At 39.7% G+C, this 25,454-nt stretch overlaps 1 protein-coding gene across 1 annotated transcript; it reads right to left on the reverse strand.

Annotated features, from left to right (window-relative positions):
• Positions 1-1,470: 1,470 nt before the first annotated feature.
• Positions 1,471-2,016, reverse strand: LOC132360764 (DNA-directed RNA polymerase II subunit RPB9). Its single transcript, XM_059915858.1, has 2 exons — positions 1,912-2,016; positions 1,471-1,834 (listed from the first exon to the last, which is right to left on the reverse strand). Exons 1-2 carry the CDS (start codon positions 1,968-1,970, stop codon positions 1,516-1,518), a joined length of 378 nt encoding a protein of 125 aa, XP_059771841.1. The 5' UTR covers positions 1,971-2,016; the 3' UTR covers positions 1,471-1,515.
• Between the last annotated feature and the right edge of the window lie 23,438 nt (positions 2,017-25,454).

Raw genomic sequence — 25,454 nt, forward strand, 5'->3', positions numbered from 1 at the left:
GTACATGGGATCTATTTTAGTTGTCTCTTACTACTGTATGTAAACCTATAATTATCTTAAAATGAAAAGCTGTTTAAACAAAAAAGCAAACAACTTCCACCTATTTTCTATTTACAAGGGACATATTAATAAATAAAGATAATGATACAGAGATGTTGAGAGTAAAAAGGTTAAAAAAAAAAACAGTAAAAGCCCAATGCAAAGGAGAGATGGAACAGCAATATGAATAGCAGAAAAAATAGACTTAGAGACAAAAAAGTATTAGGGAAAATAATTTTGTTAGATAGTGTTTAAAACAACAACGATTCTCTAGGAACATAGAACAATCCTGAACCTGTATGTACCTAACAACATGTTTTCAAACTACATAAAGGAAAAATGGGCAGAACTATAATAATAATAGAAAATTTCAATTATAGTGGGAAATTTTAACATCTCTCAGAAACTGATAACTCAGGAAGACAAAAAGTTATTAAGGAAAATTCCAACAGTAAAAATAAGCTTGATCCAATGACTTATATGAAAAGGAAGAGTGAGAGTGACAGAAAATGTAGAAGTATAAATAACCTTGTTAAGAGTATATATAGCACAGCATTTTTTAGGGGGGGATCTGGGGATCTGATTGTTTCTCAAACTTTGCAATGATTTTTTTCCCCAGCTTCATTGAGATGTAATTGACTTAGAACATTATGAAAGTTTAAGGTATACAATGTGATGATTTGATACATGTGTATATTGCAAAATGTGTATCACAATAAGGTTAGTTAACACATCCTTGTTATGGTGAGAATTTTAAAGCTCTACTATCCTAGCAACTTTCAAGTGTACAATAGAGTATTGTTAACTATAGTCACCATGCTGTACTTTAGATCCCCAGAACTTACTCATCTTATAACTGAAAGTTTGTACCCTTTGACCAATATATCCCCATTTACCTTAACCCTCAGCCACTGGCAACCACCATTCTTTCTGTTTCTATGCGTTTGATGTTTTCAGATTCCCATATAAGGGAGATCATGCAGTATTTGCCTTTCTCTATCTAATGTATGTATATACCACATTTTCTTTACCTATTCATCAATCAATGGACATTTAGGTTGTTTCCATGGCTTAGCAATTGTGAATAACGCTGCAGTGAACATGAGAGTGCAGATATCTCTTTGAGATAGATAGTGATTTCATTTACTTTGAATACATACTTAGAAGTGGAATTGCTGGATCATATGGTGGTTCTATTTTTATTTTTTTGAGGAATCTCTATGCTGTTTTTCATAGTGGCTGCACAAATTTACATTCCCAGCAACAGTGCACAAGGGTTCCCTTTTCTCCACATTCTCACCAGCACTTATGTCTTGTCTTTCAAGAATAGCCATTCTAGCAGCTGTCAGGTGGTATCTCGTGATTTTGGTTTGCATTCCCTTGATAACTGGTGATGTTGTGCACCTTCTCTCTTTTTTTTTTTTTTTTTTTTTTTTCCATAGAACACAGCATTTATTACACAAGGGGGAGAGTGGTTCACTCGGTCCAGCGATGGCCGCAGTGTGGGGCCGTGCACACGTAATACAAGCGCATGGCATCCTCGGCCCGGGCACTGTGTGACTGGAAGAACACCGCCTCCTTGTGGCCGCACTTTTGGCAAGGGTGGTCTTCGGTCCGCGGCAACGTGGGGTCCTGGGACACGTCAGCGATGATCTGGGTCAGTTCGTCCACTTCGTGCGTGATTTTGTTGACGTAGATGCAGCTGTTGTCGGCTTCCTGCTGGTAATCACAATTCCGGCACGCGTACAGCAGAATGCGGTTCTCCTTGTCCTCCTTGGGGTAAAGCATGTTGTTACTGTGGGGAGGAGGAGGTCAGAGGTCAGTACTGGGGCCACTACTTGCTCCCCTTCCACAGTGCTGGCAGGGTCTCACCATTCCTGACAGAATCGAATACCCACGAAGCCCGGCTCGTAGGTCCCATCGGGTTCCATGGCGACTCACTGCCCGCCTAGCCTTCAGCGCTTGCTCCGCCGCGCGACAGGTAGGTCATTTGTATATCTTCTTTGGAGAAGTGTCTGTTCAAGTCCTCTGCCCATTTTTTAATCAGATGACGATGGTGATGGTGACGGTGATGATGATGGTGACGATTTCTGCTGTTGAGTTGTATGAGTTCCTTAAATATTTTGGATATTAACCGCTTATCAGACATATGTTTTGTAAATATCTTCTTTCATTTGTAGGTTGCAGCACAATGTTTCGATCTGCAGATGAGAAAGTAAAAGTTCAACCGCACCTGCTTGCTTAATTGTTAATGTCTCTGTGAATTACTGAATCTATCCAAGGCACTGAGCTGCCACTGGTCTATTTCAGAGGCTCCTGAATGCTTACCTGTAGGTCAAAGATAGTTTGTGAGGTCACTTTCACCAGTCTGCAGCAAAATGAGAAAAATAAGAGAGAGATGAAGTATGATTTCATGGTGGGGACTTTCTTTGTTCATCACTGTGCCTTTAAAAATGTCCTTTCTCCTACAAAATGATGCTGCTGATGTTATTATGTTTGTTGTTGTTGTTCTAATTTTCTTAATGGATAAAATTCAAAGTTTGAAATACCTAAAAATTGCAAATATATGTATGTTCATCTTCAATTTTTTAAGTATTTCGAACTTTGAATTTTATCCATTAAGGAAATTAGAACAATAAACATAACATCAGCAGCATCATTTTGTAGGATAAAGGACATTTTTAAAGGTACAGTGATTAACAAATAACACAGTACCATGTGTAAAATAGATAGCTAGTGGGAACATGCTGTATAGCACAGGGAGCTCAGTTAGGTGCTCTGTGATGACCTAGATGGGTGGGATGGGTTAGGGAGTGGGAGGGAGGTCCAAGAGGGAGGGGATATATATATATACAGATAGCTGATTCACTTTGTTGTACAACAGAAATGAACACAACATTGTAAAGCAACTATACTCCAATAAAAAATAAAAATTGCAAATGGATTATGACTCTCTTGTTCTTCCTGATTCTCCTCAGTACACAGATCAGAGTCTGTGACATTGGGTGTCTTTTGTGTTATTTGCCATGGCAATTTGTTCCAAGCATTTTTACAAATGTGGCCTTCCTTCAAACGACCTTGAGGCTGATGGCACTACACCCATTTACCAGAAGAGTAAACTGAGTCTCAAAGATTTTGGGGAACTATGGCTGCCTTGGATTTTTCACATTCATCATTTGACTCCATGTTCATGTCACTTTTTCAAGCAAACTTACCCTCTCCTTCCATTCCCCAAGACATATTTGAGTTGGGTTTCTTTATGAATTGATGCTCTCCAAATCTTTGGGTTAGAGGTCTCACAAAGGCACACCTAGTGTAGAAATGGTAACTGACATGATTTATTTCAGGGGAGGGAGTTTCAAGCTCTCTGCATTAAGGTCCTGTCAATATGCCCTCTTAAATTATATGCTTAAGAGAAGAAGCTGCTTTAACAAAAATAGATCCTAAACGACATGTTATTCTTTATAATTGGACCAAAGATCACAAAGAGCATACACTTACAAGATAATCTGAAAATGAACGGCCAAATAATATAATAATCACCAAATCCTTATTACTTGAAGCCTATACGTGCCAGGAGGCCCTTTCTCCTTTGATGATCAAGCCTGACCCCTATTAATTTTAATAGGAGTTAAGTAGTCACATCAAGGAAAGTATCAGTGAGTACTCTCTGCAAACCAACCCCGGAGATTAAGACCTCCACTTTCGGCTTTCTGCTGAAAATGTGACACATCGCCTGATGCTTATCTGCTTTTAATTGTGTGTTGTGTGTGTATGTTTTTCTCCCTTCTTTTTGCAGAGGAGGCAATTTGCAAATCGTTGCTATGTGCTTCCCTACAAGGAAGAGATAAATTATGTGAGAGGCTGTGGTGTTTGGCCTGTTTGATATCCTTTGCTGATAAATTGAAGTGTACCTTCATAATTAATACCCAATCTTTTCTGATTGACTCCATTGCACTAAAGCTTGAGGACATCTTACTGTAATGAAAAATGATTGTTGTGCTGCACCCTGCCTTTTCCCCTCTTTTTATCTCTCTCGTCAAAAATATGCACGGAACAAATCTACTGGAGGTTTTGTTGGACAGCGTCAGAAAGATCTCTCGTTTTTATTAAGCAGCGTCTTCAAAGATTCAGCAGAGACAGACTTGCTTCTGTGAGCTTTTTAACATGTAAGTGACATTTCCCTGCGTTTAAATATGGCTTTGTTAGGCTGTGCTTGCAATCAGAATGCAAAAAAAAAAAAAAAAAAAAGCCCCACTGTTAGAACCTGAAACCAAAGAGAAATAGATCCTCCTTTAGTTTCGCTCTTGAAATAGGAAGTCAAGGGAAAGCCAGAATCAGAGAAATCAAATTAGATTTAAAATTCCTGTGAGCTCTCAGAATGCAAGATCAGGATAAACATTTCGTCCTGAACAACTAAACCAAACAAAGCAAGATACCATTTAATAAGATTTTGTGATGGATAAGTGAGACTGTGCATTTGTGCCGGAATACATGGTTTAAGAATACCAACTCCCTGCACTTCTCATTTAGAGGGGGCAAGAATAATTCAGGCCATTTTGCAGATGAGGAAATGGACTCCGTAAGTGAGCATGACCTCTCAAGGCAGACCCAGGGTCAAAACAAAGGTCTTTTGACAGCTGTTGCCATTTAATAGCAGACTCCCCAACATTTTATGGTGATTTACAAGACAGGAGGTGCCTACGGGGGAAATAGACAAAACAGAGGAGAGGTGGAGCCGGCGTCATCCCATTGGTGAGCCATTCCAAGTGTCTTCCATCTTCCTTTTCCAGAAAACCAGCCAGTCCACTGGCTCTTTTTAACTGTATGATTTCATTTAAAATTATTTATTTATTTATTTATTGAACTATAGTTGCTTTACAATATGATATTAGCTTCAGGTATACAGTATAGTGATTCAGTATTTTTACAGATTATACTCCATTAAAAGTTAAGATAATGGCTGCAATTCCTTGTGCTGTATAATACATGCTTGTTGATTATCCATTTTATACATAGTAGTTTATATCTCCTAGTTCCCTACCCCTATCTTGCCCCTCCCTCCTTCCCTCTCCCCACTGGTAATCACTAGTTTGTTTTCTATACCTGTGACTCTGTTTCTGTTTTGCTATATACATTCATTTGTTTTATTTTTTAGATTCTGCATATAAGTGATATCATACAGTATTTGTCTGACTTATTTCACTAAGCATAATATTCTCTAGGTCCACCCATGTTGCTGCAAATGGCAATATTCCATTCCTTTTTAGAGCTGAGTAATATTCCATTGTATATCTATCTATCTATCTATATATATGTCATATCTTCTTTATTCATTTGTCTGTTGATGGACACTTGGGTTGCTTCCATGTCCTGGCTATTGTAAATAGTGCTGCTATGAACATTGGGGTGCATGTATCTTTTTGAATTTTTGTTTTTTCCATATGTATATACACTTTTGCAATTGCTGGATCATATGGTAGTTCTAGTTTCATTTTTCTGAGGGACCTCCATACTGTTTTCCATAGTGACTGCGTACATTTACATTCCCACCAACAGGGTACAGGGTTCCTTTTTCCATACCCACTCCAACATTTGTTATTTGTAGACTTTTTGATAATAGCCATTCTGACAGGTGTGAGGTGACATCTCATTGTTGGTTTCATTTGTATTTCTCTAATAATTAGCAATATTGAGCATTTTTTCATGTGCCTATTGGCCATCTGTACATCTTCTTTGGAAAAATGTCTATTTGGGTCTTCTGCCCATTTTTTGATTGGGTTAACTCTTTGATATTGAGTTGTATATATTTTGGATATTAACCTCTTATCAGTCATATCATTTGCAAATATTTTCTCTCATTCTGTAGGTTGTCTTCTTTTTGTCCATGGTTCCCTTTTCTTGCCTAAGATTTTAGGTTTACTTATATCCCATTTGTTTATTTTTGCTTTTATGTCTTTTGCCTTCAGAGACAGATCCCCAAAAACTTTGCTTTGTTTTATATTAAAGGAAGTTCTGCCTATATTCTCTTCTAGGAGTTTCATGGTTTTAGGTTTTACATTTAGGTCTTTAATCCATTTTGAGTTTATTTTTCCATATGGTGTAAAGAAATGTTCTAATCTTATTCTTTTACATGTAGCTGTTCAGTTTCCCAGCATCACCTGTTGAAGAAACTGTCTTTTCTCCACTGTATACTCTTACCTCCTTTGTTGAAGATTAATTGACCGTAAGTGGGTGGGTTTATTTCTGGGCCTCTCCATTTTGGTCCATTGGTCTATGTGTCTGTTTTTGTTTTGTTTTGTTTTTCCAGTACCATGCTTTTTTGATTACTGTAAGCTTTGTAGTATAGTCTGAAGTCTGGGAGGGTGATGCCTATAGTTCTGTTTTTTGTTGTTGTTGTTGTTTTTTCCCTCAAGATTACTTCCCACTGGCTTCCTGAGGGCCATCCCTCCACTTGATACTCACCATTTCTGTTCCTATGGCCGCACTGCTAATCTAGTGTCTGGCTCCTTGTCATATTCATCAGCCCTCACTACCGCCAGCAGAGTAATATTCCCCTGCTCTTTAAGAGAGACCAGAGAAAAACCTCAGGGCCTGGGGGGCGGGGTCGGGGGGCAGGGCAGTCTTTTGGGGGGACCTCGGCATCCCGAGAGCCAAAATTGCTGGTGTCAAGATGTTTTAGCTTTTGCAAGGCATCTGAGCTTCTGGAGGGGGCACAGAGTGACTCTACAAGACATGTGTCTGAAAACGCAAAGCTCTTGTTCCTAGAAGTAGACCATTATTTTTAAGTGCCTGCTGTGCAGGAATTTTGTGGGGAAACCAAACTAAATCAAACTGAGAGTTTACATTTTTAAATGTCTTTCAAATAAGCTCATGCAGTTCTGGCAATCCACAACATGGAACCAACTATCCAACCGCCCACCCATGCAACCTTCATTGGTCAAATACTAATTAAGTACATACTTTATGTAAAAATCTTGTCTACTGTGGAGTTTAGGTATTGAAAGTTTCTGTAGAGAAATGTAATTCAGGGTAAGGAAAGAGACAGTCAGCAGAGGATCAGTGAAGGTGTCACTGAGGAGGTCACTTCTGAGCAGTGACCTGATCAGAAAGAGTGAACTATGTAAAGGATGGAGGAAGGAACATTCTAGTAGCAGAAGATGACAAGGTAAGAGGATTTTAAGGGTACGTGACTGTGAAACATAGCAAGACGACCAACGAGACAGTCCTCTAAGACCCCTGAGCCTGACAACATGCATCCATGAATGGACATCCCCAATTGCCACTGACCAGCCTCATGCTTTTGGGAAAATTATTTCTTCTTGAAATTGTTTCCCAACAATTGGAACAGTTGGAAATAAGGGGATGGACTGAAAAAAAATATTCTGGGTCACTTTGACTAAAAATCCTGATTCCATGTGAGGTTGACCCCAATGAATTGATAATCCGTTTTTTTCATTTCCCCTAAACCTATTTTCCATTCATATTAGAAAACTATGGTGAGTCCCCTTGGGATTCCAATCATGGGCTCCAGTGGTGGTTTCAGAGATTCCAAATGTAAGGAATGATGAGACACATCGTGTATTCTTGATGAAGTATCCTTAGCACAGATAGAAAATCATGCTTCAGAATGAAAGTCAGAAAGGGGTGCAAAAATGGGGAAAAATCATAAACAGTAGTAAATGGATAGTGATTATTCTGAGGAAGACAGTTCATGTGGTGAGAAAGCTCTGCTGCCAACCCCATGTCTATATTCAGTTGAGAGAGTGCCAAATCCTAACTGTTAGACCACTAGGGACATATTCAGTTAAGATATCATCTTGGAAAAAAAGATTGATATTAACCCTTCAAGCCAGAATGTTTAGGAGAGACTACCCATGTTCCTGCCGTATAAATATATAGAAGCCATGGGTATGAAAGATCAGAAATTCAAGAGGTGTTCCAGAAAAAAAAGCTTTTACCTCTTCCTTTGCAAAGAAAAACAAAATAAATTCCTGAGTTATTCAGTGATATATTATTGTATCTATTACGTCTATTAAAATATATATTGCTTTTAAAAAATTGAAGTATAGTTGATTTACAATGTTGTATTAGATTCAGGTGTGCAAAATAGTGATTCAGATATATATTATATGTATATTTTTTATATTTTCTTTTTTCAGATTCTTTGCTATTATAGGTTATTACAAGACATTGAATACGGTTCCCAGTGCTATACAGTAGATCCTGTTTTTTATTTTATATACAGTAGTGTGTATCTGTTAATCCCCAATTCCTAATTTATCCCTCCCTCCCCCCTTTCTGCTTTGGTAGCCTTAAGTTTGTATTCTATGTCTGTGAGTCTATTTATGTTTTGTAAATAAGTTCATTTGTGTTATTTTTTTTAGATTCCACAGATAAGTAATATCGTATGATATTTGTCTTTCTCTCTCTGACTTAGTATGATAATCCCTAGGTCTATCCATGTTGCTGCAAATGGCATTATTTCATTCTTCTTTATGGCTGAGTAGTATTCCATTGTATATATATGCCACATCTTCTTTATCCATTCAACTGTTGATAGACATTTAGGTTGCTTCCATGTCTTAGCTACTGTAAACAGTACTGCTGTGAACATAGGGGTGCATGTATCTTTTCAAATTAGAGTTTTCATCTTTTCCATATATATGCCCAGAAGTGTGATTACTGGATCATATGGTATCTCTATTTTTAGTATTTTAAGGAACCTCCATACTATTCTCCATAGTGGATGTGCCAGTTTACATTCCCACCAACAATGTAGGAGTGTTTCCTTTTCTCCACACCGTCTCCAGCATTTATTATTTGTAGAGTTTTTGATGATGGCCACTCTGACTAATGTGAGGTGATACCTCATTGTAGTTTTAATTTGCATTTCTCTAATTATTAGTGATGTTGAGCACTTCTCCAAAGAACCCATACAGATGGCCAACAGGCACATGAAAATATATTCCTTTTTAAAAAATGTTTTGGAGATTTGTCCTAAAACTGTCAGTTGCAAGAATGCTTACAATTTGGAACATTTGTTGGTAACTGAGTGCATGGTAATAAAAGGGCTTCTGTTGAAAGACCATGGATCTTAGGGTTAGAAGATAAAATTCAGGCCACAGCTCTTCATTTACTAGCTGTGTGACCTTAGTCAAGTTACTAGACTAGTCTAAACTTTGACTTAACAGTGTATAAATTAGGGGCATTACACCTGTCTAATTTACTTCATAGAGTGAGAAGCAAATAAAAACATGAAAATAAAATTCCTCCATTAGCAGCAAAACACTGGCAGATATGAAGAAGAAATATAAAGGAAGGAAAAATAGAGAAAAAAATTAGAAGAGGAGGAAGAGGGGGTTGTTGACGGAAAGAACTAAACTCTTACACATTTTCATCCCAGTTAAAGTAGGCGTCAGACTTAGAGGATCTGAGCAGGAGTGGGTTGGACTCTGGACCCACATTCTTTCTCCAGCATGTTCAATACAATGCACAACATTGTAAATCAACTATACTTCAATAAAACTAGTAAAAAAGAGACGTCGAGAAAAACTGGTGATGGAGCTGGACTGTGAAATCTCCTTAGAGTCAGGGAGAAAGGGGATTGACCCCAGTCTGCCTTAGAAATGGGGTACAGGCTGGAAAGTGAACACTGGAGGACAGGATAAAGGCATTCAGTAGTGCAGCTGCGAACCTCATTCTTGGGATCCTCTCAAACATCATAGGAGACAGGCTTTGTTTTTTCTAGCTTACACTTAAAAACTAATGTATATGTATAACTGAATCACTTTGCTGTACACCTGAAACTCACACAACATTGTAAGTCAAATATACTCCAATATAGATAAAAATTAAATAAAAAAACAAACCCTGATGTTCAGAGTGTTGAAATGGCTTTCTTCAGCTCTTAACCTATTTTTAAAGTGGACCTAGAATCCAGATCTGCAGACTCTGAAAGACATTCTTTGTTGACCACATGTAGCTAGTTGTGCAAACTTGAAACTCAGGCTGAGGAGGTTGGAATCTCTGCTGCAGGGTATGGAGTATGATGAAGAGTTTTGTGCTGGGAAGTGATTTGATGAACGTGGAGGCTTGATTCAGCGTCAATAAAATGTTTATGGAAGATCAGTCCGGAAGTAGCCAGGAACTGATTCACAATGACAGCAGTGGGAAAGATCAAGAAGAGGCAGATGCAATAAATATTTGGAGGAAGGAACGTGTGATGAAATTGTCAAAGTCAAAAGAGGGGCTGGGGAGACATGAATGACCTGGAAATTCCATGTGCAGGACCGAGGATGAAGAACCAGATCCAATGGGACATAATGAAGAAAATTACAGCTACGAGGGTATGTGCTTGTGGGTTGAGGTTTGGGTTGCACAGAAATTTGATTCCTCTTGGAGATCACAAGTGCTCCCAAACCCTAGAATCAGCATTTGCCTTTGAGAATTAAAATCATCCCATCCACACACTATAGGTGGGTTAGCCATCTTTGGGCACGAACTTAGCAAACCATAAATGTGCACTGAAGCTTGGGTACAGCTCAAACCCAAATCAAGGAATCAGCAATAGTATCTAAGAGTCAGGGCTGGAATGAGCTTATCCTTTAGGATGTGGGTGCCTGGTGGTTTTTATTATGCTTATCAGGAGAAGAACCTTTGTGATTAGCTGAAGGGTGGGCAGCCTGAGAAAAAGAACTGGGAAGTCCAGCTGACTAGACCTGGTAGGGCCCATAAGAACTGTCCCAGCAAAAGCAGTCCTTGGTTCAGAATTTTTCCTGGTGGTGATTCAGGTATGAGGCTGTCATAGCCAGATGTCAGAGTCGCCCACTCACTGTCTGGGTCCCAGTGGCCATTCTCCTTAAGAAACCTTTGCGCTTCAGTAACTTTCTTGGTATGGCTGCATATGGAGAGTGAATATTTTGGTCAGCTTGGGCATTTTGTCACTGGCAGGTCAATTTCTTATCTGAACCGAGTCAATGAACATTTTGGTAGCTCTCTACATCTGACTTTTTGTGCTTGGTTAGCATGAGTCCAGGCATGAGGGATGGGTCATCTCTTCCAACCTGATTGAGTTCCTGAATGTGCCAAGGTGAATAGCAATGCCTGGTCCTGTACCATAATGTAGTCATGATTAGCAGCTTTTAGAAACATTCTTCTGTAACCACATGCTTTTCTCTCAAATGACAACACTCCATAATCTCTTGATGGCTAGGGCTGGTTCACCTCTGCATGAGCTCTTTATGTCCAGGGCAAAGTCATGTACGTTTAAGCTATGCCTTTCTCAGAGGAAACACTCAGCAAAGTAGAGAATGAATGAATGAATGAATGAAAGGAAGTTTGCTCACTTCAGTCTATCAAGGTTCTAATTCTGATGTTCTATTTTTTTATGTGTGAAATATTGTCTCTAATGCTTCGCTCCCACCAAAATAAGCATTGGTACAAGCAGGAGTTTTTACAAACATTTCACTGTGCTCAAGCCACACGGCTGTTTATTAATGACACTTCCAAGCTCTGTTACTGTGCTCAAATTGGCAAAGGGGAGTTCTGTGCTCGCAGAATGTAATTCAAGAACCAATAAAAGTTGATTACATACATATGAAATGTATGGACTGGGGGTCGGAGTCTTGGATGGATTACAAAGCGGGTGTCATGTTTCATCTTCTGCATGGGGTTTTATGGGAGGCCCGCATGAAGCCACAGACTTCTACATCGTCCCTTTCACTAAACATCATGTAAACAGAATCATGTTCTCATTCAAAAATATGTCTGCAAGATCACAGTTCAGAAAGAGGTCTAGGTTTTCTACCAACTTTAGCTCTAACTGGAGAATCTTACAAGAAACTCAGTAATTAATTAGGAGGTACAGGAGGTCATCTTTAACTATGAACAATTAAGATAAAACAGACTATTAGTTCCCTGATTGGAGGGTGGCAGCTGGAGGTACACGATCTTATACAACGATGAGTTTTTTCTACTTCAAAATAGAGGCAGAAATAAAGCCATATTTCTCACTCCCCCATCCCCGAATTGTAGCATCTACTGATAAGTATGATTGAGAAGGCTTTTGTTTTTCACTAGCAAAAGAAAATGCCTGGGTACTCTGCTGGTTCTCTCTGGAGCCTTGGCCACAGAAATACCCAAACCTTGTTCTGGTCCGTGTTGAAACACGGCCACCTCTGGGTAGCCACATGGCAGCTGTTTGCCAGCCCCATAGCACAGCTGGTTTTGAGCAGGAAATGAGGGAGCCCTTCTCTGGGGAAAACTACAGGGAGTTTTTGGTGAGCAGAATGCAATTACCCTGGCTGGAAGTGTGCCAGGCTGGGATGGTACATGCCTGACGGTTGCAAAGGCATCACAGGACCCTCTCCCACATAGGCTGTGTTTTAAACAGAAGACAGAATGAGAATATAATTATGAGCGTCTTAATGACTATAAGATAATTACAATGATGTTAATAACTATAATATTTTTCAATAAATATTCTTTAACTTTTCAAGGTTGAGCGTGAAAACCTATGGACTCCACGATTGAAAACAATAGATTCATAACAAATGATCTACCAGTGGTAATAATCATCTTGATCAACACCTTCAAAATTACTGACAGGTATGCATCAATTCTTTAGTAAGTTCTGGTGACTGTTCTACTGGTCAAAATAGCATCATGAATTCTTTCCAGAGCTTACATTTACTTTAGCGTTTCACAAATCATTTTCACAGCCATTTCCTCTGTGCCCTCATGACAATTTAAAAGCCTTTTGAAAAGATGTATGCTTTTATTTTCTCCAATTTACAGATGAGAAAACCAAGGCTTAAAGAGAAGAACCGACTCGTTTACAATCATACATTGGTAAGTGCTAGAGCGATTACACTACATTAGTCCCTACACTTCACCACTCTTCCAGAGAAAACTTGAATAATACACATCATTCTTCCCCCAGAAATGCTAATTTATGTTTCTCAACATATTTTTAGTGCCAGATTTTAAAATTATGTAAGATGTAGCTTTGAAGTTGGAGCCATCAAAAAGTTCAATCATGACTAGTTGACTAGAAAATATATCTGATAATAAAAATTCAGTTCAAAAAATGGATTACATAATCCATTTTGCTAAACATAGCCTGCAAGAATCTAATGAGAGTCAACTCTGAAATCAATCACTCAAGAAGCTAAATTGTTAAAGTTCTTGTGAAGTAGTTTCCTGATAAATGGCATTCTTTGATGGAGCATCTGGGTAAATACGGTGCACTCATGATTGATCCTCCAGAATCTTGAGTTACTTTAAAAAGAATACTTCATTTTTTACGCTGATATGCGGTTGCAAAGAATGACACACATGGATTCAAATTCCAGTTCCACCATTCTCTGAATGACCTTGGAAATGGTCCTTCATTCTGGAGTAAGATGTCAGGAGGTAGAATAGAGTTGACATTATCTGCAGAGCTATGAGTGATTAAATAATATATATGAAAATGTCTACGATGACGTCTCCACACAGATGTAAGCCCCAGAGCTTATCAAAATGATTTCTAAGAGTTATTTATAATTGTCTACCTTCAATCAAAGTAAAATATGAAAAGAATTTACAGGACATACTTCTCAATGCATATATTAATTTTCATGACATTCTCTTGAGATTTAATTTGGATATTTATATTGAAGACAGAGTGAACTAAACCATATTTGGGAGTTGCAGATAGAAAATTCATTAAGAAATAAAATAGAAACAGAGCAGAGAACTGTTTCAAATGACCAGAGGTCCAAAGCACTTGAGTTTTAGAAAAACTAGGCTCTTTCTAATTGCGTGATTTTTTGTTTCATCCATTTATTTACCTAATATTTGTTAAATGCCTACTAAATGATAGGTAATGTGCTAGGTGATGAGAATATAAAAATTTTAAAGCAGGGATAGAGATAAAAAGTATACTCTTTGGTCTCAAGAAACTCACAGAATAACTGCTAAACAGATGTGGAGACAAAGTATTTTCATATAATAATTATATTTATGTGTAAGCGATGGTAGCTTAAGATCAAATCCTCTTGGAGACTCTAGATAATTTCCAGTGCCTTGAAGCATCACTAATCCTTGGTTACAAACAGCTGGCTGGGATGGGCAAGAATAGTACTGAATGGTAGACCTTGATTCTCAGATGTCCAAGATCTTCTTTATGGGCTTCCTTATGGGCTGATCTCTAGCTCAGCTTGTAGAATTCCTGCACAAACCCAGGAGTCTTACATGTAAACCGGGCAATACTATTTTCTGACATAATCGTTGGGAAACCAGGGCTTTTTTGATATCTGTGAGAAATTAATGGAACATTCAGATCCAAATCTCCAATCCCATGCAAGGTCCGAGGTAACAGATGCAAACATGCAAACATGCTTGTCCCTCTTCTCTGTAGGGTCCCACTATTTTGTGACTTTAACCAGAAGTGTGGGTTAATTTCATGAATCCATCATTAAACTTTGTAATATAGTCAGTGTTCCATAATAAGACTAGAAGGGGAAAAAAATCTTCAGGGCACTGCCAATTCTGAGCTGTCAGCTCCAGCATCTTGTCTCTTTCTCATGATGGCAGATAAAAGGAAATGAGAGGGAACAATAGAACAGGAAGGGAGAGAGGGACAAGAGACTGAAAATCGCAAATCTGGAAGCTTCCTTAACACCGCTGAAACCTTTGTCCACAATTAGACATCACTATTTTCAGCATTCCTATCCCAGATCTCCTTCCCAATTAAATTGGCTGCATGTGTCAACGAGTTTCTATAGAAACATGTTTCCACCTCTTGACAAAGCTGTAAGGACCTACCTATAAATGTAGTATCTAAATCTCTTCCTTTTCATTGTGCAACTTATGACCTTTAGGAAAATTTGCAACGTTCATTATCCATTTCGTTGAAAACAGAAGTCATATCTAATTCTTGAAGCATTTTTGGAAGCTAAAGAAATACAGTCTGGCTTAATTTGCAAAATAATTGTGTTGACTCTCCAAGTAATAACGTACCATGGAGAACAGGAGACAAGGGGTTAGTAGGAGTTTAGGGTATATTCTATCAGAGTCCATGTATGATCTTGGGAAGTCGCTGGTGTTTTTAGTTTTCCAAGGACAGATTGGACTCTTGGTATCTTTTAGCAATATGACTCATTAGCCACAGGTAATATCTTTGGCCCTGATGACTCACAGCGTTATTATTGACCCAACACAATTTTCACAACATTTCTTCATTTCATGAGAGAGTCTCAGGCTGCAGAAATGATGGGCATTCACTCTTCCTTCTCAACCTATGAAATGTTGGAGCATGTGAGTGTTTCCTTTCATTTCCTTGAAGAAAGGGGCTATTGTATGGTTTCATGGCATTTCCATAGATGGGATTAGTCTCCTCATCACAATAAACTCAGACAACATTAAAATGAGTAACCAGAACACACACACACACACACACACACACACCACTGCAGTTAATGAATTGGTGGGGGCGTTTCCCTATCTTTTTAATTCTTGAGCATCTTAGGGATCAAGATTTGGCATGTGACTCTGGGTATTTCTATTAGTATATGGTGAACTGGGGAAATTAAATACAACTTGGAAACAGAACTTATATAACACATAATTTACATAACTTCTTTTGTGCCAGTAAAAGAGATTGTGTTCAGATGCAACTGGACCCTTGAAAAAGCCATCTAACTACTTCTCATTTCACGACTCCTTTCTAATAATCCTTTCCAGAACCCCCAAGGATGGAGAGTTTGGAGGCTGCCTTTGACATCAGGCAGCAAGCCACACCCCTGCATCCTTACCGTGAGAGTACACCATATTTTTCATTTCTTCAACTTGCATTGGCAATCTGTTGTAGCATAATTTACACATTTACACATTTTAGAGAGCAAGGCACAGTCATTCAACTTAATTCCAAAAAACATAAGCACTGAAGGCCTGCCTCTGCACATTAGCTTTGCAAAGCATATGAACGCCTTTGCCGAAACCCAATGCAAGGCACAGGCTTATTCGGAATCCGTGTCAAGAGGTATCTGCTGTTTGTCATTTCCCACCCCAAATTCTCTGGAGTGGTCATTTTTAGCCCTATTAGGTTGACCTTTAAATATTGGTCTGGGGTCGGCAAGCCTTGGTCCTGGGTTCAGCCTACCTTCCAGGTCTATGGGTTCACTAGCATTCTACAGACACCAGGAATTCTGCTGACGAACTTGCTTCTAAGTGTCAGGGAAGCAGGTTTTACCCAACTCTTCTATGAAGAGTCATTTGACTGATTCATCCTCCCACACTGACTATTTCTTTTAAATGGGCTTATAAAGCTCAGTGGAAAACAGAGTTGGTGCCTCTTAGCTGGAGCAAAATCTTTGGAATTGCACAGAATTGGGTGCAAGACTCACCCCTTCCCTTTCTGGCCTGGTGACCTTGAAGGTGGACTTTACCCCTCTGGGACCCCATTTCCATTTCTGTCAACAGAAGGGAAAAGAGTTCACTAAAAATCTTGTGTTAAAGAACTGGTGAGAAAACGTACGGGAAATAGCATTGGCACAGTGATTCCTCCTTTGATATCCATTCTCTTCCCTTCTCTTTGCCGGTGGGAGGCGGAGCTGTCGCTCAATAAAGGAAAAGGACAAATCATTTGCAGAACAAAGTGTGCCTTGCATCTCTCGAGAGGAAGGCTCCTCTGAAAGACACTGTTTGTGACCCCCTCTGACAGTCGTCTTGGTATACAGAGTAATTGAGTTTCCCTCCTATTCAATTGGGCTGCTTCCTTAAAAGTAGTGATTAAAACAGATTTACTGGAGGGCAGGATGACATTTATATGGACTAGAGGCATTTTCCTGTTCATTTTGTTTGGGGAGTAACCTTTCAGAAAGGGTAGATTTAATTTAGGGAACATTTCATTAAGCCAGGAATGGATCACCGGAAGGAATACTCTTACAAGGAAAAATGCCACCCTCTCAGAAGGGTGTGCTCAGTTTTCAAAATCTGACAGTTAAGGGAATTGAGGATTTGGGGAGGGAGGGGTAATGCTTCTTTGAGTTGGTGGTACTTGGATTTCTTGCCTTTTCTTTCTTGTGTTTCCCCTGCCTTTTTTGGTTTTAAATAATCAGTGGTGCAGGAATGCCTATTCAGTACTGCTGGCAATTGTTGGTGAACTTGAAATAAATAGAGTCATATAAATGCAGACACTTGAGGTGCTAATCTGTATGTTGAATTTGTTCAAAGAGTGATCAATCTTTCCCCTGACCACAAAAGTCCACCTTCAGTTATTAGAGCTATTTGGAGATCTTTTAGGATGGCTGTATGTCAACTCTTTCTTAGGCAGAAAGTTGAATGTCTGGCAGAAAACATCAAGGAATAGGATGGACTTCATTAGTTTGGAAAACACAGTAGCCTAGGGGAATAACACACATTTACACAAAAGCAGCATTTATTCACTGAATCTTTCCTTCTTGACCCTAATAGAACAGAACACAAAGGTGTTTTTCAAAGACCTTTGGGTGGTCTTTGGCAAGTCTTTTGGTGTGAGGAGGTTTTTCTTATGTGTTCTCGTTGTGTTGTTGTTTTTGCCCCTTTGAGTGGTTTTCTCGCTGCCTCTCCTGGTTGCTTAGTCAAGTATTCTCTATGGCTCTCATGGCAAAATCTCAAAAAGACCATTTAAAAAAAAATTTTATTTATTCATTTATTTAATTTTTGGCTGCATTGGGTCTTTGCTGCTGCACGCGAGTTTTCTCTAGTTGCTGAGAGCGGGGGCTACTCTTTGTTGCGGTGCGCAGACTTCTCATTGCGGTGGCTTCTCTTGTTGCAGAGCACGGGCTCTAGGTGTGCGGGCTTCAATAGTTGTGGTACACAGGTTTCAGTAGTTGTGGCTTGCGGGCTCTAGAGTGCAGGCTCAGTAGTTGTGGCGCACGGGCTTAGTTGCTCTGCGGCATGTGGGATCTTCCCAGACCAGGGCATGAACCTGTGTCCCCTGCATTAGCAGGCGGATTCTTAACCACTGCACCACCAGGGAAGCCCTCAAAAAGACCATTTGAAACCAGGTTCTCAAGCATCTCTTCTGTTCTTGAACTCAAAGTGTCTGTCCAAATACCAAGTGCACCATCCACCTTCTCCCTTTGGCATAGTACCAAGCCCGATAATATGAAGTCCTTGAAGATGCACTAATTCAATCACGTTTAGAATCTAGTGCAAACTGACTTAAATTTTATGCAAAAATCTAGTATCACCCTTGTTTCCATGAAATTTTCCCTGGACTAGAAAGACTTCAGTATCTTGTAATAACCTATAAAGGAAAAGAAGAATCTGAAAAAAATATATAGATAGCTAGATGATAGATAGATACATAGAAAGATACATAGACAGATAGATATTGATACTGAGCAGGACCTGGTGGGGCTCCTGGGCACAAAAGCCTTTCTGTGTTCCTCATTTCTTGATTACAGGAAATAGGCTTCATTCAGCCTCCACGACCTTCCCTGAGTTCCAAGGGGCAGGTTCAAACAGATGCTAATTAGAGAAGGGAGGGTATTCGAGACAAGGGAAGGACAGTCAAGAAACAATTGTGCAGGCTTGGGGCGGAGTCCTGTTTCCTCCTCAAGGGATATGCATAACAATATCTTGAGCTGTTTTGCAGGTACTGAAACCCGCACCAGGTGGGAGAAGTTAACTGTATGCTGCCTACAAGCACTGAACCACAGACCAGTTGGAACCAGAAGGTTGATGATTCTGACTCCCACTTACCTCACCACCAACCAATCAGAAGATTGTCCACGAGCTGATCACGCCCTCTTTGAACAATTACTATAAAACTCCTCACTACCCACTCCAGGTTGGGACACACAGTTTTGAGGGTGTTAGCCTGCTGTGGCCCCCTTTGCCTGGCAAAGCAATAAAGCTGTTCTTGTCTACTTCACTCAAAACTGTCTCTGAGATTTAATTTGGTGTCGGGGTACAGAGGCTATCTACCGATAGATAGATAGATAGATAGATAGATAGATAGATAGATAGATAACTGAATCACTTTGATGTACACCTGAAGCTAACACATTGTAAATTAACTATGATTCAATTTGAAAAAAAAATAGCTTTTCTAACAACACAGGCTACTATGTATGATAATGTATCACAATTTTGTGGCATTCATTGATCAGAAAACATTCTGGAGGTAAGCTTTGAAATTTCTTGAATTAAAATATTTTTTAAATGACTCTATTGCTTGGTGTACGTTTAAAAATTATTTCAGGAAAAGTTACCATTTTTTTGTCATCTTTCTAATTTGCAGACATTTGTAAAAACCTTGCAACAGAGGAGATGCTGTGAGACAAGCACTCTTATATGCTCGTTGCAAGAGGGTAAATTGGTATAATTTTTATGAAAGGCAATTTGCCAATATGCGTCAGGAACATTAAATGTGCTGGTACCCTTTGACCTTGTAATTCTATTTCCAGGAATCCATTTTAAGAAAGTAATCCAACATAGCCATTTTCCATGAATTGGTTTATTTAAGCATTACCGCAATTATGAAGAAAAAAACGGAAACGACAAAATGCCCCCAAACAGGCCAAAGATTAGCTAAAGTATTATATATAAGTTTTAAGTTATATAAATGAGGAAATTTTAGCAATATAAAGAAATATTTATTGATGAGATTAAGAACAAAATGCAGTGAACTCAACTCTATAAAATGTACATGCACAGAAGACAACGCAAATAAATCATGCCAAAGTATTTATTATTGGTTATTGTTTTGGACCATTTTTCCTTCTTGCTTTATCATTTTTGTATTATAAGCATGTAAAATAATTAAAAACATTCTAAGCAGTAATCATGATTTGGCCAAAATTGTGTGTGTGTTTGTGTGTTTAAATGAAGAAATTTATTTTAGAAAAAATATGTCTAGCAAGAAAGATGAAACAAAGAAATAGTTGGGTTAAGTTCACATTTTTCAAACCTACTTGTGCTTCTAAAATAAAATTCTGCCTCTCTACACACTGGGTTCCTGGAAGCTGACCAAAATCTGCTCAGTAATATTAACTCCACTTAAAAAAGGGAAGAGAACATATTGAACGGCATTCACTTACGGTCTGGGTGCTTGGAGGAGATCAGTTGGTGAGTACCAAAGTGATGACATGCATGTTTCTATTTGCATGTTGAAAATTGACAGATAATTGAAAAGAATCAGCATATGCAATTTCTCAGAGGAAGCAAGCTGAAAAGTCAGAGGAACCTTGCCTACAAAGACATCCTGTTGCCCAAAGTCTCGTTGCAGAATGTTCTAGAACCATATAACTTTTTAGTTATCATCACATGGATTCCATGTTTGTTGGGGACCATGAAGACCTTTGCCTGGCTGTCCAGCCAATGCAATAGTAGTGTGTATATTCAGAACTTCTTCCCTGTTCCTTACTCCAATTACGATTGCTGAAAAATTGCAGAGACCTTACACAGGAAATCATCAGAAATCATAATCCATCCTGGTGCCTTTTAGGGTATCCACAGAAATACTCTAGAGAACAGCCTTATCTACTTATTACGTTTTAAACTAGAAATGGTAGGACTGGCTTTACCTTAAACAAATATTTAATATATATATTTTAAAAGAATCATGACCATCTAACAATATTTTAAGGTTGCAGCCATGCACAAAATAGACACACTAATAGATTAAAGAATAAAAGCATGTAGAAGTATAAAAGAAATACCAAATTTGTCCCTAATTAAAGAAAAACACAACTACTGAATAGAGATGTTTTGCGGAGGGAACAAGAGATGGTGAAAGTCACAAAGCCAGAAAAATGGGGGAAGAGGCAGAGAGAGAGTTAAAAGAAACTTTACTAACAATAACATGAGATTTTGGTTGTAGCTGTGTAAGTTTAGACCTAAAATACCTATGGGAAACTATAAATCTGAATTTACCACCTCGTTCTGCCCCCGGGGCAGGGGTAAGGGTGCTGAGAAGCAAACAGAATTTTTCTGAGAACATTGCTTGCACGTCTCTTTCCTTTAGTGCTCCAGTCTCCCACAAAATGTATTTATTTAACAAATGTCACCCAAAACAGCTTGGTAGCAGATGAGGTTTATTTAATGGCAGTAAAACAGGTAAAACATTCCCTACATTTTTTGTCTCTGTTTATGTTTCTATCAAAAAAAAAAACAAAAACAAAAAAAAAAACTGAGCTAGTTACAGCTCTTTAGACATTCAAACAGAACCGTGGCATATATTTGGGAAGTCATGCAAATTTCACTCAGTAACTGGCTAGGAAAATACACATCTCTATATTTTCTCAAAGCAATTTATGATTTCTCTACCCAGAGGACAGGAGCATCCAATCCGGATTCAACTTTGTTTTATTTTAATTTTTTTTTTTTTCGAATGCTTTCTCCTTCAAGATTTGCCGTCTCGGTTTGGCACCGGTTTTAAGTTCTTTTAAGTCTTCTGTTCTCTTCCTATTTTAGCTTTACTATGCTTTGGAGTGCCCTCTCAGTGAGGAAAAAAAACCCACCCGACCTCCCCCACCCCCCAGTCCTTTCAGCTGTAACCTTTCTACAAGTAAATGCTAATTGAAAAAGAAAGAACACCACTAATCTTGGAATTTAAATGCATTTAACAAAACCAATCTCACTCTAAATTGTTGTTTCGCCATTCCCTTTTCCCTAACAGATGTCGAGAAACTGCAATTCCTATTAAGAACACTTGACTGTTTACTCAGCACGAGAACTTCAGCCTCAGTCTGTATCAATCTAAACGCGTTTCGAGACGTCAGGTCCCCGAAAAGTGCAGACAGTTAGTTGGTTATTTTTAAATGTAATCTTCACATAAAAGCATCACAGCATTTTCCCTTTCACTTTGTCAACCTTTCTCTTTTTTAACGATGGCATCCAGCATCGGCAGACGAGGGAATTTTTATGACCCGTTCCATTTAAGTGGCTGTTGGCATGAGCTAGTGGCTTTGTCATGCGGCGAATGAAATTATTAGTTAAGTTTATGAAGTTGATTGGGAGAAAATGTGCTGTCCGAGATTCTCTAGCCCAAACGCGTAACATCTGAAATGGTGTTGCGTTTTCCTGGTGGTGTGTGCACGTGTGTGGGTGGCCACTGGACACAGGTCGGCAGGGAGGGGGTCCCTGCTAGGGGGTGTCCCTGGTGTGGTACTGGCTGGCAGACGGGGACGAGACGAGCACACGTCCACATCGGAATCTAGAACACCCTCACACTCACTTGGCCTTATCCTCCAAGAGTCTTATCGTATTTGTCATTTGTTTAAAAGCACTTGCTTAGCACTTGGCACGTAACATACATATACTGCACGCGCGAGCTGCGTGATTTTGCAGCTCTGTGTTTGCACTGGGTTGTAGGGGCCCTTGTCATCTTGCCAGCACCAAGCTGCACGATTTGGAAAGTTATATTTTCAGAATTCTTGGCATTTTGACATGTTTTCCCTTTCCAGTTCACTGTCCCTTTGATTAAACTTATTAAGAATAGAAGAAAAAAAAAAAGAGATAAGGAAATAGTATCAAGTCAGAAATGGAAAAAAAAAATCCCTGTTTGGAATGTAACTGGGGCGTGTAGGTTTTGGTTCCCTGATAATAAATCGACTCAGGCAGTCAAGTGCTCTGATGTATCACCTTGACTTTGTATAGCAACTGATGATACAGCTCTTATTTGCTCCATTTTATAGGTGAGAAAACTGAGGATCTGAAAGGGTGATCTGACCTCAGAGCTAGTCTGTAAAAGAGGCCAGACTAGTACTAAAGCTTATATATACTCTTATCCAGATCCTGCAGGTTGCTGGCATTTTTCCTTTTTGAATTTCCTTTTAAAACTCTTAAGAGACATTTAAACATACATGTAAAGTCTCTCACTACATGGTAAGCTCCTGAAGGGCAGAATTTGTCCTGATTTAATATGGTATAATCCCCAGAGCTTGCACACTCCAGCTGGTCACGTATTAGTGGTCGAATGATGAATTAAGGAACTAACAAATACATTAATTGCTAGAGTTGCAGTCGCATCTGCACCTTAGGTATAACTTTCCAGTAGAAGTTGACTTTTCTAGCCTGAAGATAAAGAAAAAAAAAAAGGAAACATCCTGGGCACTGGGTCCTGGCCCCCAGGTCAATTGGCATGTGTGGTTCAGGTTGAAAACTGTTTCCCTCACTTGTTCTAACTGATTTCCATGCTTTGGAGTTCAGTGTGTGTCTGAGATTCTTTGGGTGAAAACAGGGTTGAACTTGGAGACAGGCATCCCAGCCCGGTGGACAGTCCTGGACTCTGGAATCAGGCGGGCCTGGCTCTGGGCTCACCTCTCAAGCAGCTTCAGGAAAATGATCTGGTCTGAGACCCAGTGTCTTCCTGATGATGGTGACAAGTAACCGTCCTCCCGGCAGGGAGTCTGCCAGGACTGAGGAAGGGAAGTGAGGAGACTTGTAGCTGCACCGTCAGCTTCAGTTTATGTTAGTAAACATTATAAACTTGAGGATCCAAACAGCAAAGGGCAGGGGTTCTAAAGTTTAGTCTTAAGTGTGTCCCGTCTCCTAATTTTCTCCTGTTGCCCATTTGTTTTCCATTTCTTTGTCTCTCTGTTGCTTCCCTGCCTCTGTCTCTTTCTGCTTTGCTTCTCTCTTCCTGACTCCTGCTCTCTCTCCATCTTCTGTTTCCTCCCTTTTCTCGCTTCCCACTTTTTCTAGGTCTCATTTTTCCCCTCCCTTATCTGTAAACCCTGTTCCCAGGATCTGTTTGTACCTCGATTAGGAGTAGCAGGGAGCAGGGCGCTCAGAGGTGGGCAGTGGGAGGCATCAATCACGGCTCCTGCTGTGGGTGTTTCCATGGGGCCAGTCTGGGTTGGAGACTCTCTCCAGGGCAGGATGCTAACCGGATTTTTTGTACTCCAGACACTTAGACTCTCAGAATCCCTCAGCGCCGGCGGAGAGGTATAGCCCTACATCTATCTGGAGAATCCTGGGGAGAAATCCAGCTCTGGTGTTCTCTCTGAGTGTGTCTTCCTCTTGTGTTCTTTGAGCTTCTTGGATAGTAGGTGACAGCAGGAGGAAGTGAATAAAGAGAGGGGGGAAGAGGGGAGATGCTAAGACTTAAAAATCTTAAAATAATTTAGTCCAATTCCTTTTATGCAGGAAGAAACTGCTTTTCCAAGCTCACACAGAAGGAAACAAGGAGGAAAATTGAAACCCAGGTCTCTTGATGCTCAGATTTCTCTCCATTCTTCCTCCTATTTCCTAGAAAGTGGACAAGGGAGGGGGTGGGGTCAGAAGGCAAGGAGGAAGGAGAGCACAGCTGAGGATCTGGTGAGGTTTGACCTTGCCAGGCAGTCCACAGGCTGACCTACACACGCTTGATTTGAAATCAAATGGCTAATACAGAGCCTCGTGACCTTGAGGAAGACTTTGACTCCTTGATTCCTTTTCCTTTATCAACCCAGCAGCACTTCCCTCCCTTCCTCCTGTAGAAGATCCAGGCTGAAATCTCACTGACATCTGTGGACACCTGCCTTGTCCCCTGCACTGTGTAAGCCGTGGATAAATCAGTTCTCCAAATCAGCGTTTGAGTTACCTTTTACTGCCCCATTTTATAGATGGGGAAACTGAACCAGCAGCTTCCTTTCAGGCTCTTTATCAGATCCACTTGTGTCTGAATCTTTTCCTTCCTCCCTCCCCCCTTCCTACCTTTCTTTCTTTCTTTCTATCTTTCTTTCTTTCTTTCTTTCTTTCTATCTTTCTTTCTTTCTTTCTTTCTTTCTTTCTTTCTTTCTTTCTTTCTTTCTTTCTTTCTTCCCTTCACCACTTTCTACATTTTTTCACTCTGTAATAGCCCTAAAGTTCAGCCTTCTCATTTGTCCATGGCAATAAGGAAGCTGATGTTGCAGGAATAAAGGGGGCTGAGTGGGAACTCCTATAGGAAGGCATCCAGTCCCTGCTAGAGAATCTGACCCCGCAGGAAGCAGAAGCAAATGAAAAGGCACACATTAGCACCTGTGACACTTCAGTCTGGAGCTTGGTTCTGAAGGTGGGTGAACAGAGTAGATGAAGAAAGATTCAAGAATCTTCCTACATATGGAATTTCATTCTTTACATTCAGGAGAATCCAACAGAGTCCCCACTAGGATTGAGTCATGCTTCTTGGTTTTGAAACTGTCAGAATGCTTCAGAAAACAACACTATACCTATGACTGGTGGGTGCAGAAACAGGGAAGTTCTTAATGAGGCAGAAACAATGGCTGGAGAGCAACTTCTAGACCCTCAGAGCGCTCACATTCCCCACGCATCCCCAGCTTTTCCTGTGTGGCCGGCCCACTGGTCCCCACGTGGAACAGCCAAAGGGAAAGACACACGCGGGGGCAGTGCACAGGGAGATACACACTCTATCCAATCCATTTATTCATCTTCCGGGGAGTTTGCAGAAGAAA

This window comes from Balaenoptera ricei, chromosome 2 (assembly GCF_028023285.1).
Source record: "Balaenoptera ricei isolate mBalRic1 chromosome 2, mBalRic1.hap2, whole genome shotgun sequence".
Classification (NCBI taxonomy): domain Eukaryota; kingdom Metazoa; phylum Chordata; class Mammalia; order Artiodactyla; family Balaenopteridae; genus Balaenoptera; species Balaenoptera ricei.

What these genes read in the sequence shown, in the direction of transcription:
- LOC132360764 (XM_059915858.1), bottom strand. Translation starts at nt 1,970, where the DNA reads ATGGAACCCGATGGGACCTACGAGCCGGGCTTCGTGGGTATTCGATTC. An exon ending in ATTCGATTCTGTCAGGAATG is followed by an intron (nt 1,835 to 1,911) that starts GTGAGACCCTGC and finishes TCCTCCCCACAG; the next exon opens with TAACAACATGCTTTACCCCA.